The sequence below is a fragment of the Rhinolophus ferrumequinum genome, chromosome 21 (genome assembly GCF_004115265.2).
Source record: "Rhinolophus ferrumequinum isolate MPI-CBG mRhiFer1 chromosome 21, mRhiFer1_v1.p, whole genome shotgun sequence".
NCBI classification, from domain to species: domain Eukaryota; kingdom Metazoa; phylum Chordata; class Mammalia; order Chiroptera; family Rhinolophidae; genus Rhinolophus; species Rhinolophus ferrumequinum.
The window spans coordinates 25,167,292-25,187,354 of NC_046304.1; the positions used below are offsets into that span (position 1 = coordinate 25,167,292).

At 32.6% G+C, this 20,063-nt stretch overlaps 1 protein-coding gene across 12 annotated transcripts in view; it reads left to right on the forward strand.

Annotated features, from left to right (window-relative positions):
* BCAS3 (BCAS3 microtubule associated cell migration factor) overlaps positions 1–20,063 on the forward strand; it is a 514,510-nt gene that overhangs the window by 113,664 nt on the left and 380,783 nt on the right. For all 12 annotated transcript variants that reach the window (XM_033091257.1, XM_033091254.1, XM_033091253.1 and 9 more), the window contains exons 8-10: positions 627–734; positions 3,874–3,950; positions 17,846–17,922. In XM_033091257.1, the coding sequence (XP_032947148.1) occupies positions 627–734; positions 3,874–3,950; positions 17,846–17,922 (262 nt within the window). The remainder of the gene's footprint in view (positions 1–626; positions 735–3,873; positions 3,951–17,845; positions 17,923–20,063) is intronic.

Genomic DNA, 20,063 nt, shown 5'->3' on the forward strand with positions numbered 1-20,063 from the left:
CTTGGTGTATTCATGTATCATTTCTAATGGTTTGTCTTTATCATGGAGTCATCTGTGTATATATTTCTACTTACAGATTTGTATTATACTTAAACAATCAAGTTATCAGCAAATAATGACAGCTTTATTTCTTCCTTGTAGTAATAGTCATTTTTTTTTTGTGCCTTATGTACAGGACCTTCCAAACTATATTGAATAGAAGTGGAGATAATGAGTATTCTTGCCTAGTTGCTAATTTTAGGATGAAATCTTTCAGTATTTTGCTATTTTATGTGATTGCTAGTTTTTGTTTGCTAGTTTTAAGGTTGTTATTCATTATCGGATTAATGAATAATTTTTTAATTTTATCAAATACTTTTCTGCTTTTATTGAGATAATCTCATGATTTTTCTTTTCTATAGTAATTTACTGAGTGAGTTTCACTGCTTTTTCTTACCCTATATTTGCTTCCCTGAAATGAGTTGATTGGAAATATTATGATTTTTTTTTTATAGTTCAAGTCAATTTGCTTATATTACTAAGGGGCTTTAAGATTATGTTAATAAGAAAATGTAGAGCTTACTGTCTTTCACACCTTTTGAAAAATAATGGCATTTGTCTTTTTTTTTTTTTTTTTTTTTTTTTAGCACTAGCCCACCTTACTGTTGTGTGGATCTGTATTCACTTCGTACTGGGGAGATGGTCAAGTCCATTCAGTTTAAAACACCTATCTATGATCTCCATTGCAACAAACGGTAAGCATCTTTTCATGTGTTTTTTGTACATGATAACATACCTCCTGGGCATGTAGAGCTCTACCAATGTAATCGACTATCTTGGGTTTATTTAAAAAAAAAAGTTGCAAAAACACCTTCTGAATTATGCCAAATGGAGTTAGCTCTTAAGAGTTCTTAATGAATTTTTTCCAACTTCCAGTCTTGACCCATTAGTGAATTGTGAATTAAGGTTAGTGTGTCATAACCAGCATTTTAAAAATGAAATGGAAAAGAATAGAAAGCATCTGAGCAAACGTAAAAAGGTTATGAGGAATGATTTTATATGTATCTCATAACTTTTTAATATATATAATATGTGTTCTTGTATGTATATACTGGTTTATGATGTAAAATGTAATTTCCCTTTTAGCATTTATCAAGACAAAGCATATTTCTGAACTGCAAAAATTTCCCCCTTGTTCCTTAAGACTTTACAATTGAGCTATCTATCACACAGAGACTAGACCGATTTTCTTTCATTAAAATCTAGGAATATTTTCAGATCTGGATTGAACTTCTACTGACCTAGTGATAATGAAGAATTAATTTGTATAACTACAGAGCATTAAAGGAGAAAGGGACCTTAAGAATCTTGTATTAATTAACACTTTCACGTTTTACTTTACTTTTACATTTGAGCAAACTGAAGCCCTCGATGGTAAATGTCTTGATCAAGGTCTGGATGCAAATTCCAAGTCCTCCATTGCATCAGAAAGCAAATACACAGAGACATGGAAAATGAAATATTTTATGCTATGTCAATACATAATTTATAATAAGAGACTCAGTTTAGATTTTAAAAGGATATTTCACATAGTGACTCAGAAAGGTTGAACGTAATGATAGGAAGGGTAGACATACCTGATTAATACAAACTAAAGAACACCTGGGCTTTGGTACTAAAGATAAAAGTGTTTGAATTCAAATATTGAAGCATGAAACAAGACAGGGAAAAGCTGTTCAGTGATAGATTGCAATTTATAATGAAGGTCTAATTATTATGCATATTTATACATCAAATAATAGCAAGCTCAAAATTATAGGAAATAGTAGAAATACTTATTGCTGGGATAATGTAGTTATCCAATGACACATCAAATTATTCAGTCAACATTATTGAATGAATGGGTCCAGCAGATAGTATATTTACCCTGGAAAACTGTAGTGATAGCTCTTTTTAAGTGTTCTTTCTGCTGTCACAAAGTGGATTCCGAATTTTTTTAGCCAAAGAGAAACTTGAACACATTGGAAAAGGGAGAGAAGTACAAATACGATTTTTAGATCACAATTTACTTATATTATAAATATATAAATATACTAGAAAACAGGAAAAAAATGAAGTTAAATTTTTAAAAAAGTATCTTACACTATTAAAAAAAAAAGGTTGCAAAGACTATTATTAAGGGCAAAATTATTTTTTTATCAACTCCAAGTACTATGTTTCTGGATGATGCACATGCAAATACAGTTAGGATTGATTGTTCTTATAAGAAATATATTTTTAAAAATTTTGGCCATGAAATAATGAATGTATTCAATATTTTAATCAATATAAATTGCCTCGAAAATTAAGACAGTTTACTTTTCAGTGTGCTCATCATAAGTAATTAATGTTTATGAAAGTTGTGAGGGGGAGTAGAAGCAAATAGGAGAGTGATTTATGAATATGAAATGTCATCACTGAAAAATGGAAATGAAATTCTTGGATATTTGGTTGATGTAACAAGATTCATATTTTATTTGTGTTTTTCTTTTTGAAAGAAAAACTATATGAAGATATGTTCCAACAACAACAAAATCTCTTGATTTGGCTACATTATGTAATTTTTTTAAAATTGTTTTTTCAATTAGAAATTGTGTAAGTTCAAATATGATAAAGGTTAGAGGAAAAGCTATTATGTGGATTTCAGGATTCTGCTTAGATTTTGCTCTATAAAATGTCATATCTGATTTGCCAGATCTTTCCCTAGTTAATTTTGTATCTGTATGTGTGGCATAATTAGTCTTTTGAATTTACCAATATTCATAATAAATTAAACCTTCCAGTGTTTAATTTTGTGTGTTACTAAGTTTTGGGGAGGGGATACTGGATTATATGAAAATGTTTTCATCTCTGATTTGTCTTTTCTGCATTTTCCCTTATTTGCATTTGTCATCTTCTCATTCTGTATTCTCTAGGCCTTTCAACCTGGGTATGATGATTGGGTGGTTTCTTATGTTAAGTGCCATGACAGAATAATTTATTATGTGTTGTCAGCTGTGTTAAGAATTAATAAAACATGCATGTTAAATACAACATTCGCACCTTCATCATGAAACATATATTACTCAGATTTACCTCCTCCAAATTTTGAAAAATACACTATGTTAAATATTTAACAATAATTATATTTTTTTATTTGATTAAAAAAAAAACACATCAAACTCTGGCTATTTATATTAATGTCCTGCCAGGAGCCAGTACTCGAAAATGTAGTTTATAAAACAATTTCATTTGGGATGTAGTTTAGGAATTTTGGTTTTAAAAAATTTTAATAACTAAATTATTTTCCTAATTATTTATAAATCTTGGGTTCTGGGAGAAATACAGTTCATACATAGTCTGAATAAATTTTAATATATTGAGTCAATCAGAAACGACTAATTTACACTGAGTAATCGTCTGAGTTTTCTTTGTTTTCTTTTTTTGCCTTTATGTTGGAAAATTCAGTGACAAGTTACATAAATCAATTTTATGTTTAATTCCATGATGTTGAGCCAGAAGTGGAAAAACACTTTTTAGTAAATAGCCAGTTTATTGATCTCATCTATTCTTAACGAAAATAGATTTGTTTGATTTATAGTGAGTGAAGATAAAATTTGTTTGGAAGAAAAAAATTCTGGGTGTTGTTTGTTCTCCTGTCACTTTTCTTCCTCTAATCATGTCTATCTTGGTTATTAAGGATTTTGTGGTTATATTTTTATATTTTATGGAGCAGATGTTTCTAGCCTAAATAGTATGAGAAATAATTTGATTTTTTAAATTGCCTTCCTATCAATGTATACTTGTTTAAATCTAGGTGATTAAGCTTACTCAATTTATAGAATTTCACATTCACATTTTCCCCTCTAATTTTAGGATCCTCGTCGTAGTCTTGCAGGAGAAAATTGCTGCCTTCGATAGCTGTACTTTCACAAAAAAATTTTTTGTCACAAGTATGTACCAACTTGATATATTTCATATCATATGCATTTGAGGTTTTACTATTTACTTGATAGAATCAGCAAACTAATTGTAATCATAACATCAGTATTTTATGGTTATTCAATTATTAGGATATTCCTATGTTTCTGTGGATGTCTTATTTAGTACTGTAATTTTATGGTATGTATTTTCAACCCATAGCACATTTTCTTTATATTACTAAACAAGTCTTGTACTATATTGCCTCAGTTTCTTCTTACATATTTCCCTTGAGTAATTGTAATTAATTCAGGTCCATGTAGCTATGTTGTACTTTCAGAGCAGTTGTTAAATTAATTATCATAACATACTTGAGGAGGTAACTGGATTATCGTACATGAGGGATTTGAAACTGGGTGAAATGTGTCAGTCTCTCTCTCTCTTTCTCTCCTTCCATCTTTCCCCCACCTCCCATGACTTCTGTTGACCAGAAGTGCAGAAATAAGCACAGAATCTAGAGAGAGAGAGAGAGAGAGAGAGAAGTTGATTTTTTGAAAAAAAAAGGAATTGGCTCATGCATTGTTTGGTGGGCAAGTCCAAGATTTGTAGGGCAGGCCTGCAGGATGGAAATTCCAGCAGGAATTGAGTCTGAAGAAATCTGGAGTTAGAATTTTTTTCCCCACTACAGTCTAGTAAAACAGTAGTATTCACCCTTGTCTTTTATATTTTAACTTCTACAACTCACCATTAAAGCTAAAACTGTTTTTCCAGAAAGTCATGATATGTATGTGCTGCAGACATATTTCTGTTGGAACCGATCTTAGTTTTGTTATGATTAGGGAATCCCAGTCATTTTGCTGCATCTTCTGAAGTATTACAACTATTTACACAGTTTTTCATCAGATGTTTACCTAACATCTGTGTATAAGCACTGGGTAGTAGACATTATTCTTTTCCGGTAAGAGTTCATGATATAATCAATACATTATAATCTATATGTAATTGCATGTATTATATTAGGTTGGTGCAAAAGTAATTGCGGTTTTTGCAATTGTTTTTAACATTTTAAACCACAATACTTTTGCACCAGCCCGACATATTGTACTACATAGAACACGTCATATAATAATTCATTATAATACATAGTTTATCATATTGTAGATAATAAATAAAGAAGACTACAACTCATCTCTTTGAGCTTGTAATCCTTTCTCTCAGAGATCTACAAAGATAATAATGGAGATCATATTCGTTGAGATATTTTTTGTTTTATCACAAAGCCTAATGTATACCATTCACACATTTACATTAGTATCTCCAGCACCTAGACTTTGGCTGGCACGATGTAAGCTCTCATTAAATATTTCTTGAACGAATGAGTACATTAATTCAGTTATCAGTCAGTTATTTTATGCTGATTAGAAATTTATTGATACTTTAGTAATTATTAAATACAGATAAGTAGACAGGATCTTCTATTGCTATATGTTAAACAAATTGAAAGTTTTGGGGAAGCATATATTCATTAATAACATCTTCATTCATAACTGTAATATATACATTATATGGGAAGCTTTGTATATTACATGGCCTTTTTTAGCATGTTGTTTTTTTCTTATACAGGTCTTATGCACTAATACAGGTCTTATATACTAATATATTGCATTATGTTTGTATTACTGATTATTATAATTTAAACAACTAAAGAAATAGAACCTATCTAAGGAACCATGTATGAATCTAAGCATTTCTTTCAGGTATGTGGGCTAAGGGTGTGGAGCGAATCAGAGTATGAACATTTCAGCCAGGTTCACATGTTAGGTTTTCCTGAGAATTTGTTATCAATAGTCTTCTGCTGTTTATCATTAATCAAAGATATGTGTGTTTTGGCTTCTGGAAAGTCAGACATCTCTTTTCCGACTCCATTTTAATTTTATTCTTAGAGTCTATATTTCTTGATAGCTGTTTTCACTTTAAAAATCAGGTTAGGAGCATAGAACTATTTTTTCCTTCCTCTTTTCTTCCATCTTTTGCTCCCTCCCTCCTTCTCTTTGAGGATCACTCTTGCCTTTATTATTTTTAAAATGTTCAAGAGCTCAAAGTTGTAAGTGTTGGATATGAAATGATAAAATATCAGAAGAAAATATGAAATAATTTATGTGAGACTAGAAGAAAGGTTGATCACCTGAACTACACAAAAATAAAATGTAGCTGCAGGACACAAACATAAATAGTCACAATAAAAGACAAAATTTAAAACAAAAATTGTAACACAGATGATTGTAGGAATAATTAACTTTGAAAGCTTCTAAAATTAACAGGAAAAAAATTCAATGACCCAATTAAAATAAGCAAAGGCTATTAACTAATGATTTACTAAAAAAGGAAATATAAATGTCTTTTAAATATGAAAAGATGTTCACCTTAATTAAAAATTGAAATATAATAATATGTAAATTTTAATTTATTTTGGCAGAGACCCAAATGTTTGATGATGCACTGTGCTGTGAATGGTTTAGGGTAGCTGGTATTCTCATATACTCTTGGTGAGAGTATAAATTATATAACCTTTTATAGGAAACAATTTGATGCTATTTACCGAAATTTAAATTGTATCTACTCTGACCCATCAAAGCATTGTTTTATTATTTATTAAGCATTGTTTTATTATTTATTTATGTATTTATTTAAGTATACTTGACATACAATGTTATATTTGTTTAGTTGTGCAACATAGTGATTCAACATTTATATTATCTTGTGAAGTGTTCACCAAGATAAGTAGTAACCATCTGTCACTGTACAAAGTTATTACGATATTATTATTTTTTAAAGAAAGCCTTAACAGAGCAAAGCTTTCTTTTCCTTTTTTTTTTTTTAATTTTTATTGGTGAATATTGGGGAACAGTGTGTTTTTCCAGAACCCATCAGCTCCAAGTCAAGTCGTTGTCCTTCAGTCTAGTTGTGGAGGGCGCAGATCAGCTCCAAGTCCAGTCGCCGTTTTCAGTCTAGTTGTGGGTGGTGCAGCCCACCATCCCATGCGGGAATTGAACCTGCAACCTTGTTGTAGAGAGTTCGTGCTCTAACCAACTGAGCTATCTGGCTGCTCCTTGGGCAGCTCAGCAGCAACTTGTTGTCTACAATCTCACTGTGGAGGGTGCAGCTCACTGGCCCACGTGGAGCTTGAACCGGCGACCCTGTTGTTAAGACCTCGCGCTGTAACTGAGCCATCCAGGTGCCCCCATAATATTATTGAGTGTATTCCCTACGCTGTACATTACATCCCTGTAACTTATTTATTTTATAACTGGAAGTTTGTACCTCTAATTCCCCTTCACCTTTTTTACCCATTCCTCTCTCCATTCTCCTCTGGCAACTATTAGTGTGTTCTCTGTATCTGTGAGTCTGTTTCTGTTTTGTTTTGTGTGTTTATTTTGTTGCTTTAGATTTTGCTTATAAGTGAAATCATGTAGTATTTATCTTTCTCTGTCTGATTTATTTCACTTAGCTTAATGCCTCTAGGTTCATCCATGTTGTCACAAATGGCAAGATTTCATTCTTTTTTATGGCTAAGTAATACCCAGTTACATATATATATCACATCTTCTGTATCCAGTCATCTATTGCTGGATATTTAGGTTGTTTCCATACCTTGTAATGCTGCAATGAACATAGGGATGTATATACGTATATCTTTTCGAATTAGTGTTTTCATTGGATAAATACCCCTGAGTGGAATTGATGTGTTGTATGGTAGTTACATTTATAATTTTTTCAGGAACCTCTGTACTGTTTCCATAGTGGCTGCACCAATTTGCAATCCCACCAACAGTGCATGAGGGTTCCCTTTTCTCCACATCTTTGCCAACACTTGTGGTTTGTTGTGCTTTTGATAATAGCTATTCTGACAGGTGTGAGATGATATCTCATTGTGCTTTTGATTTGCATTTCCCTGATGGTTAGTGATGGTGAGCATCTTTTCATATGTCTGTTGGACATCTGTGTATATCTTTGGAGAAAAGTCTATTGAGGTCCTTTGCCAATTTTTTTTATATAAAAATTTTAATAAACTTATTAAATTACTAATTCCATAGTAATAAAATAGAAATATTTTATTTCCTATGAATGTCATCTTTTAAAAGCTTTTATTTTTGGAAATACAGTTATTTAAAGACAGAAGTATAATGAATCACCATGTACTTAGGGTCTAGTTTCAACAGCTACCTACTTATTGTCAATCTTTTTCATTTATACTCTTCCCCCAATGATTTTGAAGCATATTCTGGACATTATACAATTTAATCTATACATAGTCTATTATCTAAATCTCAATGATAAGAATTTACAGAATCATGTTCTCTGTATTACCAAATGATCATTCAGTTTATCATTTAAACTGAAGTCTTTTGATTTGAACAAATGTCAAACTTGATTTAACTCTGGTCAACAAGTGTAAACTAGAAATGTCCTGGGCCAATGGGGATATGTAGTTATCTTGTGCATTTCCTACCGACGAACTCCCAAGGTTTGTGGCAAAAGAAAACCTTCTTTATCAAAATCCAACGTCCTTGCTAAACCCTTATTTCTATAACTCATTTTTATGCTGCTTATGCTACATTAACTTTGAACCACTCATTATTCTCCCTTCTTTGTGCATTTGTTGCTTTGTTTTCCTGCCTGAAATGGCCTTTTCTCTAGTACCCTCTCACCACACAGTTTTAATCCTCGGCCCAGTGTAGATACTAGTTCTTGTATTACAATATTTTCTGATCTCCTTAACTAAAAACAGACTCTTCTTCTAAATTCCCAAACATTGCAATTCTTAGCCTGTCTGCAGAACATTAGCCCTTCAACATGCTGTGGAAATCAGGATGTCCTGATCAAGTGTGCCTTGGAAATGCTGCCTTCTATTGGGGAATGGCAATGGTGATTAGCATTTTAATCTGTTTAAGTTTATTTACTACATTTTTATGTTTCCCAGACTTATTTGATTACAGACCTCTTTTGTTACCCAACACCCTTTTGGAAAACTTTCATAGCATATATCTGCCTCTTTTAAGAAACTTACTTTTTAATCTTATTGTATGGATTTTCCTTCTAGTTGTTCTATCTTTGCCACTAGACAGTCTCTTTGAGAGTGGTTAGCCAGCTTGATTTGGATTAAGGAAGTAAGGCCCATCATGGAAGGTATAATATATCCATTATGTTCTAGTTAACTTAAAACTATTACTGATTTCAATTTTTCTTCTTGTAATAATGTGACTTAATATGCTAAAGATGCAAACACTTATCACAACTGGTTTCAAAGCATGAGCGGTCCTTTCTCGAGGTGTTTAATTAGCAAAATGGTTGAAAATGTAGTGCAACTCTGTCAAAAGTTATCAGGTGAAGAGGATAATTATTTGTATAGGATCAATACTGATCTCCAAGGAAAGTGATACAGTCTGAGCTGGACATTAACAGTAAGTGTTTGGTGGATATTTAAAGGAATGAATATATGTATCTCTATATAAATGAATCTTCTCTCTTACCATATTTCCTCGAAAATAAAGACGTGCTTTTTGTCTTTTGGAGCAAAAATTAATATAAGAGCCGATTTTATTTTAATATAAGACTGGGTCTTATATAATATAATATATAATATAATATAATATAATATAATATAATATATAATACCCAGTCTTAATATAAGACTGGGTATAATATAATATAATACCTGGTCTTATATTAATTTTTGCTCCAAAAGATGCATTGAGCTGATGGTCTAGCTAGGTGTTATTTTCGTGGAAACATGGTATCATGTTGGAAGAAATCCAGAATTTTTCTGAAGTATGAGTCCATTTGAAAATAATGTCTTTGTAGTCATCAACTCTTGAGTATCTTCCCAGTATCTGGAGTATTCTTTCCTCCTTTGGGAATGGGAGCTTCTGTTTTATGAGCCTTGAGCAAACACAAAATATCAATTAAGTTTGATAAAAATGAATAGGTGATGGAGTTGTTATTACTCTTTCTTAATGCCTCTGTTCTTTCTTTTTTAGTTAATATCGTTTAAGGACATCTTTGCCATGTTGTCCTAAATGCTTCTTTCTGCATTGCTGGACGCACTGAATGGTTGAAACAAGTATTAGTGTCTCTTGTATTCTGTGACTTGTCCATGACAGTAAAAAGAGATCTGGAAGCATCCACAGTGTTTCTCATTTAGCAGTCAGGTGCTTCATGAGTGCTGTGCAGCTTATAAATAAGTCCTGGTCAAGTGGCTTGAGGCCTAGGCGTGAATTTTCACTAATTTCTGATTCATGAGGATTATAATTTCTTCTCTTAGGGTTGCGTTTGTAAAATGACTCATGGTTTGGGGATGCTGTAAGTATATTTAGTGTGGGTTTCCTTAAATCTGAAATGTATGGTACTTAAAATGTTGAAAAATAGGGTAGTATAAAGGAAGAACTGTTGTTTCTGGGGACAAGTGATAAGAATAAGTGCAATAAACTATGTATTAAAACCCCGTGATGTCTTTTGAGGGCAGATGTTTAGAATATTTGTCAGAAGACAGGATAGTGCGTAACCTTGGGAGAATAGAAATGGAAAGGGGATATGAGAGTGGGCTTTTGGATTCTCTAATGTTCTGTTTTTTGTTTTGGGTGCTGCTTATATATGTATGCACACTTTGTTGAGTTGGGTACTTCTGTGTGAATATTATATTTAAAAACATAATTTACATAAAAAGTTGAGAAAGCATAAACAACAACAATAACAGCAAAAGTTTGTTATTTCTCTTGAAAATTTGAAACTTGAAAACCCTAGAGATCAGATTTATGCAAGTGATGCCAGGTTGGTAAAATTGATGATATTTGGCAAATATTTGTATGAAGGAATTTAGCTTCCTTGAAATACAGCTTCACTTACAGTGATTTATGTCAACATTTTCAACAAAATTCAGTATGACCTAATATTTAAAATCAAGGAACAAATGGAGCTATTTTCTAACTTGAAAGAAGGATGTTTTTCTGTAACCTCTGCGTTCCCCCTCACCCCATTCCTTGACAGAGACTGAAACTTTTGGCAGGTGGAAGGAAGCATGTATAGATTATATGTGTTTTTCTGAATTTAGGTATCCTGTGCATATAAGCCAGTTTTGTGTAGGAAACTGAAAAGATGCAGGATATAAGGATTGGAGGACCGGAGCTGGTGAGCATACTGAGAAGCTCAGATTCGTGGTAGCTCATTTGCCTGTGCCACTTAATTTTTCTCCATTGATTGGTTTCTAGTTCTTAAAGAAGTAGGACCAAAGCCCATGTAGAATGACAGAATATCCAACTAATGCAGATATTGTTTTGATCATGCAAGCACTTCCTTTCTAAAATAGTTTGAAAAGCTCTTGTGTAATACGCATACAATTGTGAGTGCCTTAGTTATGTCTGAATTGGGACTGTAAAATTAGTAAAGATAGCTGTGTCCATCAGAGAAAGCATCATGGGAATTTGTGCCAGTGGGTGGAAGGATCAGGTAAAGAGAGCTGATTAGAGACCTGGACAGGGAATGCAGCCAATATAATGAGAAAGGAGACACCTTTGTATTTAGCTGTACAGAAAAGGTGGCCGTGAGCAGCTGTCTGATGTGGAAATCCAAAACCCATGTATGTTTAAGAAAACAAAAGACAAAGACTGATCAATGTCATTAGCAGTCATTTCCAATGTGCTTAAATTGAAAGGTAGATAGGAAATCTCCAGAGAGACCAAGGGATTATATAGTAAGTAACTCTTTCCTTTGGCCTGTTTTTACTTTGAGGAGGAAAATTTATTCCTTGTAACCATATTGGTTTTTTCTTACTGTTAGTATGTGTTTTCTTCAGAAATATAAGGAATGAATTTAAAAGATGTTTAAAATGCAAAATTATTTTCAATTTTGGAAAGAACTTTTCTTTTTATGATTAGAAGCAAATTTGTAATATTTATAAGAAGGGATTGGCAGGTTAATGTGACATCTAAGCTCAGTTCAAGTTAAAAGTAAAATCTATCGCTGTTCTTTTGGTTTGTCATCTGTGTACAATGGACTAGGTCGCCATGATGTTTCATAGTCTGGCCAGGTACCTGATACATAGTAGACGCTCAATGAATATATGTGGAATGAACTAAATTATGACTTTCTTATTCTCTGCACATAATTCCTATCCATTGAGCCTTATAATGGCAGTACTCTTCCATTCATGATGTTTCGTAAACATGAAAAGAAAAAATAAATCAGTTTTAAATTCAAAGCTAATGGAACCCGAAGAGGGTTATTAATCAGTTGTAAGATGGTCAAATAAATCTTTGAAGTGTTATTTAATGTTTTTTGGGCTTATATGTCTTTATGGAGAGCATATTAATAGTCTTCTGGATTTCACACAGTATGTGTTCTGTTGTGACTGGTATTTTTCACTGAACGTAGATATAATCATAGTCCATTCATGTTGTAGAGTTAATTTTTTTTCAGTATTTTCTGTTTTAAAGATTTAATTTTTTAGAGTAGTTTTAGGTTCACAGCAAAAATTGAGCAATTGTGGTACCTTAGTAATGAAGGTACAGAGATTTCCCATATACCTTTCTCCCCACACATACCTAGCCTCACCCCTTCTCAATGTATCACTAGAGTGGTACATTTGTTACAATTGATGAACCTGCATTGACACATCATTATCACCCAGAGTCAATAGTTTATATTAGGGTTCATTCTTGCTGTTATACATTTTACAGGTTTGAATGAATGTATACTGACATATCTCCATCACTGCAATATCATACAGAGTATTTTCATCGCCCTAAAAATCCTTTGTGCCCATTCATTATCTCTGCCCTCTTTATTCCTCCAGCAACCACTGATCTTTTAATTATCTCCATAGTTTTACATTTCTTATAATGTCAGAATTATATAGTATGTAGCTTTCTCAGATTGGCTTCTTTTATTTAGTAATACGTGTTCAAGTTTCCTCCATGTCACCACCTGGCTTGAAGATTTACTATAAGGCTGTTATAGCAATCAAGACAGTGTGATATTGGCAAAAGAATAGATAGATCAATGGAATAGAATTGAGAGCCCAGAAATATGCGTGGATCTTTGACAAAGACCAAAGGTAGTACAGTGGAGCAAAGATATTCTCTTCAACAAAAGATACTTGAACAAGTAGACATTCATGCGCAAAAATCTGATTTTAGATACAAACCGTGCATCCTTAACAAAAATGAACTCAAATTGATGCAGTACACAAAAGTATAAAATTTGTAGATGATAACAGCAGAAAACCTAGATGACCTTGGGTATGGTGATGATTTTTCAGATACAACACCAAAGGCATAATTCATGAAAGAAATAATTGATAAGGTGGACTTCATTAACATTAAAAACTTGTGCTCTGTAAAAGACATTGCCAAGACAATGAGAAGAAAAGCCACAGACTGCGAGAAAATATTTGTAAGAGACATCTAAGAAAGGACTGTTATCCAAACAAAGATTCTTAAAACTCAACAATAAGAAAACAACCCATTTAAAAAATGGGCCAAACACCTTAGAAGGCACCTCACCAAAGAAGATATTCTGATGGCAAATAAGCACATGAAAAAATGCTCGACATCATATGTCAACAGGGAAATTCAAAGGAAAACAACAGTGAGATACCACTACACACCTACGACACCAAATGCTGACAAAGATGTAGAGTAGCAGGAACTTGCATTCATTGCTGGTAGGAATGCAAAATGGTCCAGCCACTTTGGAGGGACAGTTTGGTGGTTTCTTACGAAACTTAGACATACTTTTACCATAGTCATCCAGCAATTGCACTCTTTGATCTTTACCTAAAGGAATTGAAAACTTAAGTCCAGTTAGAGAAACCTGCACATGGTGTTTATAGCAGTTTTGTCCACCTTGCTAAAATGTAGAAGCCACCAAGATATCCTTCATTGAGTGGCTGGATAAATAGACTGTGGTATATTCAGACAATGGAATACTGTTCTTCGTTTCTTTTTCTTGCTGAACAATATTCCATTGTATGTATAATACCACATTTTATCTGTTTAACAAGTGATGAACATTTAATTTGTTTCCATTTGGGGGCTATTAACAAATAATGCTTTCTTGAATGAAAGGTTTTTGTGGGGAAATAATATTTTCATTTCTCTTGTGTATAGGTATTTGTGTGGATATGTATTTTCATTTCTTTTGGATATGTACCTAGGAGCCAAATTAATTGCTGGGTTATATGGTAATTCTATCCTTCACTATTTGAAGAGCTGCCAGGCAGAGTGATTGTACCATTTTACATTCCCACCAGCAGGATGAGGGTTCCAATTTCTGCACATTCTTGTCAATAATTGTTACAGTTTCTTTGATTATAGCCATTCAATTGGTATCTCATGAAGTGGTCTCCAATTATAGTTTTGATTTGCATTTCCCTGATGGCAAGTGATGTTGAACATCTTTCCATAGCTTGTTTACCATCTTACATGTTCTTTGTCAAATTTAATAGTTCTATTTATTGAGTCATAATAGTTCTGTTTATATTCTAGATACAATCAGTTATCAAGTATAAGTTTTGTAAAACTCCCATTCTCTGAGTTGTCTTTTGTCTTTCTTGGTGGTGTCCTTTGAGGCCAAAAATTTTTCGTTTTGATGAAATCAAATTTATCTATTTATCACTTGTTATTTTTGGTGTCATATCTAAGAAAGCATTGTCTAATCTAAGGTTATAAAGATTTATATTTTGTTCCAAAAGATTAATGCTTTTAGCTTTTTCCTTTAAGTCTTTGATTCATTTTGAGTTAATTTTTGTATGCAATGTGAAGACAGGGTTTAATTCTTTTGCATGGGGATATCCAATTGACCCATCATCAATTGTTGAAAAGACTATGGAAACTGTCTTAGATCCCTTGTTGAAAGTCAATTGACCATAAATGCAGACATCTGTTTTTGTTTTTGTTTTTGTTTTTTTTTCATAAAGGTCTGAAATCTTTTGAGTTGTCCTTACCAAGAAAAAACGAGGCAGAGTGTTACAGAGAGTAGTTAAAAATCCTTTGTTTTTCAAAATGAATTCAGGTCAACTCCCCATTAGAACCATGATTCTGGGAGGATGCCATCTAAACTTGTATCAGTCTCATGTGCCTTTTAAATTACTTTAGTAATGGAAGAATCTTCATTTAATGTGCTTGTCTTAGATTTTACCTTGGATCTTAACATTTAAATTTGGAAATCTGAGTTTAAAATATCACTTCTCTTTTACTTTGTTCACAAACATTGTAAACACGGTAGAATTAGTCCCAGTATTATAGAGGTTTAGGGTTTTTTTCCTTCACTTGTTTTCAAAGTTTAGCTGGAGGCAACAGTTAATCTTTAAAGGAGTCATGCTTATAAAGTTGGGATAGTGCTGAGTGGCTGATGTTCTGCTGATTCCAGCTGTAAAATGTTTTTGAAGAGCAGAAAAACAATTTGCTTTTATTCCAATACACTATAATTCTTGAGGTCCACTGAGTTTCTACAAACATTGACTCAAAATGTAAAATGAAGAATTGTTAACTACATTTTTCCTTAGTGTCCCTTTGTTTTAGAAAGGAGAATATACTTTTTAGGATCGTCTCAGGCAAAATGGTTATCAGAATTGATTGAAAGTTAGATTATGTTGACTTTAAACTTCAGGAGATCAGCTACCTCTAATGTAAAGCTATATAATTCACAGGTATTTATTTCTGTTTTTCGTTTGGTTCTTCTTTCATGACATTTAAAAGGGAGAAACTTTCCTTTAGATTGTATTTATACTCATTTTTCCAGCTCTGAAAATATCTGTTGAATATATGTATACACATAAGTATATTTTTGTATGAATAAAATTAGTTTACTCAATGGGAGTGTAATACTGAATCTATTATGTAAATATTGCATATTATTTGTTAGAATTGTCTTTGTACTATTTTAGGGGGCCTTTGTACTGTGCATGAGTCCATCTTCTGTGTCCTTAATGAGCATTGAGTGGATATAGTAATATCCCAGTTATCCAGTGGTCGATTTTCCAAAACGCCAAAATATCCCAAACACCTCCCTTCAAATAAAAAGTTTTTTAAATGACGTGCAAAAACATAGAAACATTTTATTCGATGGGACTTTTTCTTAGGGTCATTTTCTTCTTTATAAGTTCTTTATTTTCTTTAAAAATGAAAACTCGAAATAGATGGCAGTTGAAGGAGGTGATGTGAAAACTATAATTCAAAAGACTCTCTGAATTCAGGGAACTGTGGGAACCAATAGAAAGATTTCTATTGATAATGGCTTTGAAATGAAAGTTCTGGCTTTTAGCTGAGCACACTATTTGAACATTTGAAAAATTTTCTTATGTAGATGACTTTTTTTGCCCATGCCTTATAAATGTGCTTTGATTAATTTAGGTGCTGCATTGTTTAATTTATTCAAACATCTTTATTAAGCTGTTTTTCAGGTAGTGTTCCAGGCAGTGGAGATTCAGCAGTGAACAAAAAGGCACAAATCCTTGACTTTACATATCCCTCTAATTAAGTGGGAGGAAGATAGAAATTAACAAAAAATAAGAACATATGAATTATTTTTATTTTTGCCAGTAAATGTCAAAGTAATTTTTTTCTTATTAATAAGGATGCTTTTGCATAAACTATCATACATTGATATTCTTTGTGGGATCAGTAACAGATTAGGAACTTCTGCCGGGTAGAGTATTGTCAGCTGTGCACTTTACACTTCAGAAATGCTATGGTTTTGCTATTAGGCACATATGTTTCATGTACTTTGTCTATTTTTTTTGCCATGGGAAGAAAAGGTTATTGTTATAAAATCTTTTCTGTCTTATGATAGTATACATTTAGATTCCAAATTGAGACCTAAACTTTGAAATAGATAACCTTCGTTTGATCCTCTCATGTACATTTTTAGAGAAAAACATTTGTGAAAATATTAACCTGGTATTTGTGGAATGATAAACCAGGAGTTCTTTAGGTTAGGCTTTTTGTGTTCTTTGATACTGCAGTCTCTTTAGACTAGTCCTTTTAAAGCGGTTTTGTGAGACAGTGAAGTATTTTTTGTATAGTTGACAGATGAGATCGTTAGCCTCAGAGATCTTACTGGCATAGCCAGGAAGGGAGATGAGAGCCTCCAGGATGACACACATCACTTACGTGACTAAATTGTGTGTGTCTTGGTTAGTAGAATACAGGAAGATGGCATTGGTGTTTCCATGTATGGATGGTGGTCACTGTCAGAATACGTGATTTATTTGTGTTGACAGGAGAAAGCCGTAAAATAATCCTTTCTACTAGTTTGTTACTGGCTGGGATGAAGACAAGAAGAATGTAATTGAGTGCTTAATGTAGGAATATGTAAATAGTTCCCCAACATTTTTCCACAGAGGCACCCTTTGTGGATTACTTCTCTTTGGCCCCATATTTAAGTACTTGTTCTCTCTTTTTTTTTCCCCCTCTACCACCATGGTACTGTCATTTCCTTTTATGTGCATATCTTCCTTATCTTTTGCCCTTAAATTCCTGAACCAACTGTATCCTTCCTCTTTCCTCTCCAAACATTGTTGCTTGACTTACGAAGTTGTAGACTTACGAACTTTAAATGTTTCCCCTTAGCTTCTCTCTCTTGTTCTATGAATAACTGTATAAAATGCCCAATTTTTGCTAAAAGTGATTACCAGTTTTTCCCAGATTTGTTTCTTAATTGGAACACAGTCAAAACCGAAAGGAAACTGTAGAGGAGGAAAGAAAGAACCTCACTTAGCTATTAAAAAAATGACTAGTATTATGGGAATTTTATGTGACACTTGAAAAACACAAAAGCATTTGATTGTTCCATTTTTATGGCATCAGAATATGATGCACCAATAGAAAATTTATGAAGACATTTCTCAATATTGCCATTTGACATGTTTCAGGCTGCTATCCTTGTCCAGGGCCCAACATGAACCCTGTTGCTCTTGGGAGCCGCTGGCTGGCTTACGCAGAAAACAAGGTAAGGCATGGCCCATGTTTGGATCATTGGTAATGGAGCAAATGTTGAAGAATTCTCCCAAAGTGATTACCAACCAATAGCGAATGTTTAACTTACTAGTTTGTTTTCTTTGGTTTGGTTTTGGTTTTGGTTGGATGCCCAATAATTGTCCTGTCTTCCTTCTTGCTTAAGATCAGTATTTGGACTCAACCCTAATTTTCTACGCTTAGTTTCATATAGAGAACTTTACTCCATTAATCTTAAAGCTCAGCATTGATATTATCAAAGGTATTTCTGTGGAGCTGGACATTAGGAGGCGGGAATGACTTCTGCCTTTATTGGTAGGTTGGGAATCTGAGGCATAGAATAATTAAATTTACTGTAACTTTGTTTACGACTAAATCTAAACAAGGGTTCAGACATTTGTCTTAATAATTAAATCACGGATGCTCACATTTTATTGAATTTTCCCATTGTTTATCAATTTCACTTATGTATTATGGTTATCATAGTAAATGAAGACATTCTATTTATACACTGAAAGTTTTGTTTTTGTCCAATTCAAAACAAAAGGCAAATTTGAATTTTCGGAAAGAAAAAGTGAAATCCCTTTTATGCTATTTAGTGCCCTGCATGTGAATATAGAATTAAATCTAAAAAAATGGTAGCCTTCAAAGAAGATTATTATTTTTTGTTTCACTTTTGCTTGTTTCTTAAAATATTTATTGAAGAGTTTTTAACATAAGTCTGGATACGGCAAGTACAGTAAGTATTTAATGAAACCACAGAGCAAGTAAATTCAAAAGCGTCTGGAATTCATAAAATCAAGAAACTACTGAAGAAAGTTATTTTTCTGGAGAATTCCTTGATACTTTTTCTAAAATTCTGTCTGCTACAGGTAGATATTTTACATTTTACTGAATGCCAGAATGCCAATCTGTTCTTTCTCTTGATTTTCCAGTATATCTCAAAAAAAAAAAAAAAAATATATATATATATATATATATATATATATATCTTCAAATGAGACATGAGGCATACTATTCAATGTGGAGACAATGGTGTCTTCTAATGTTTACATCTGTAATACATTTCTTTGAGTACTGGAGACATCCAAGAAGATGTAATAATTGTAATTGGCTCTTGTAGATGTATTCTCACGTGTGAAAAATTACCCAGTTAGAATTGTGTTATGCAAATAGTAACGTATTTTTTCATGTGGGAAGGACTCCCTTCATAGATGCATAGGCTGGATGTGTGCCAATTGTCTTGCCTTTGTAGAGATACGTGTCAATAATATCTTGTGTTACATAAAGAGACCAGAAAGTGTAGTGGCATTCACAAGGGCTTTGCTATTCAGCTGATTGTTCCATCCTTTGGAAGAAATATTTCTAGATAAATGTCTTTCCATAGTATTTGCATAACAGTTTCTCATTGTTTTTTAGCTTTTGGGCTGAGTGACGAATTGCAAAATTTAATTAATTTTTTGAATAAATCTCTTTTAGTGAAATGCTCTTTGACTAAAATTTTAAGCAAGAGGACATATATCTTGATTGGGTTTGTTTTTCAATGCCTCTTTTTAACTGTATTTTTAACTCAGAAAACTTACAGAAAACTTGCAAGAATAAATATAGTACAAATAGCCCAAAGCACACCCATGTACCCTTTACTCTGAGCCATTTCAGAATAAGTTTACATACATCACATTACCCCTTAATATTTAAGTTATCAGGCAGTTTAATATTGATAAAATACTTTTATCTAATTTACCATCCATATTCCAATTTTGTGAATTAACCATATCATGTCATTTGTAGATTTTTTTTTCCCTATGGTGCAAGATCCAGTCTAAGATCGGGTATTATATTTTGTTGGAATGTCCCTTTAGACTCTTTTGGTATGGACTATTACACAGTGTTTGTCTTTTACAACATCGAAAATTTTGATGATACAACTCCCTCTCTCTACCCACTACTCTTTTTAAAAAACAGAATGATTTTTACTTTGAATTTTTTGATGTTTTCTTTTGATTATGTTGAAGTCATGTATTTCCCTTCCCTATTTTTTTGTATCTATATTTTTGGTATGAATTCATGGATTCCTATTTTTTCATTAACTTTTAATTGTCTCTGTCTTTATCAAATTCTCCCAGAGTTGAACAA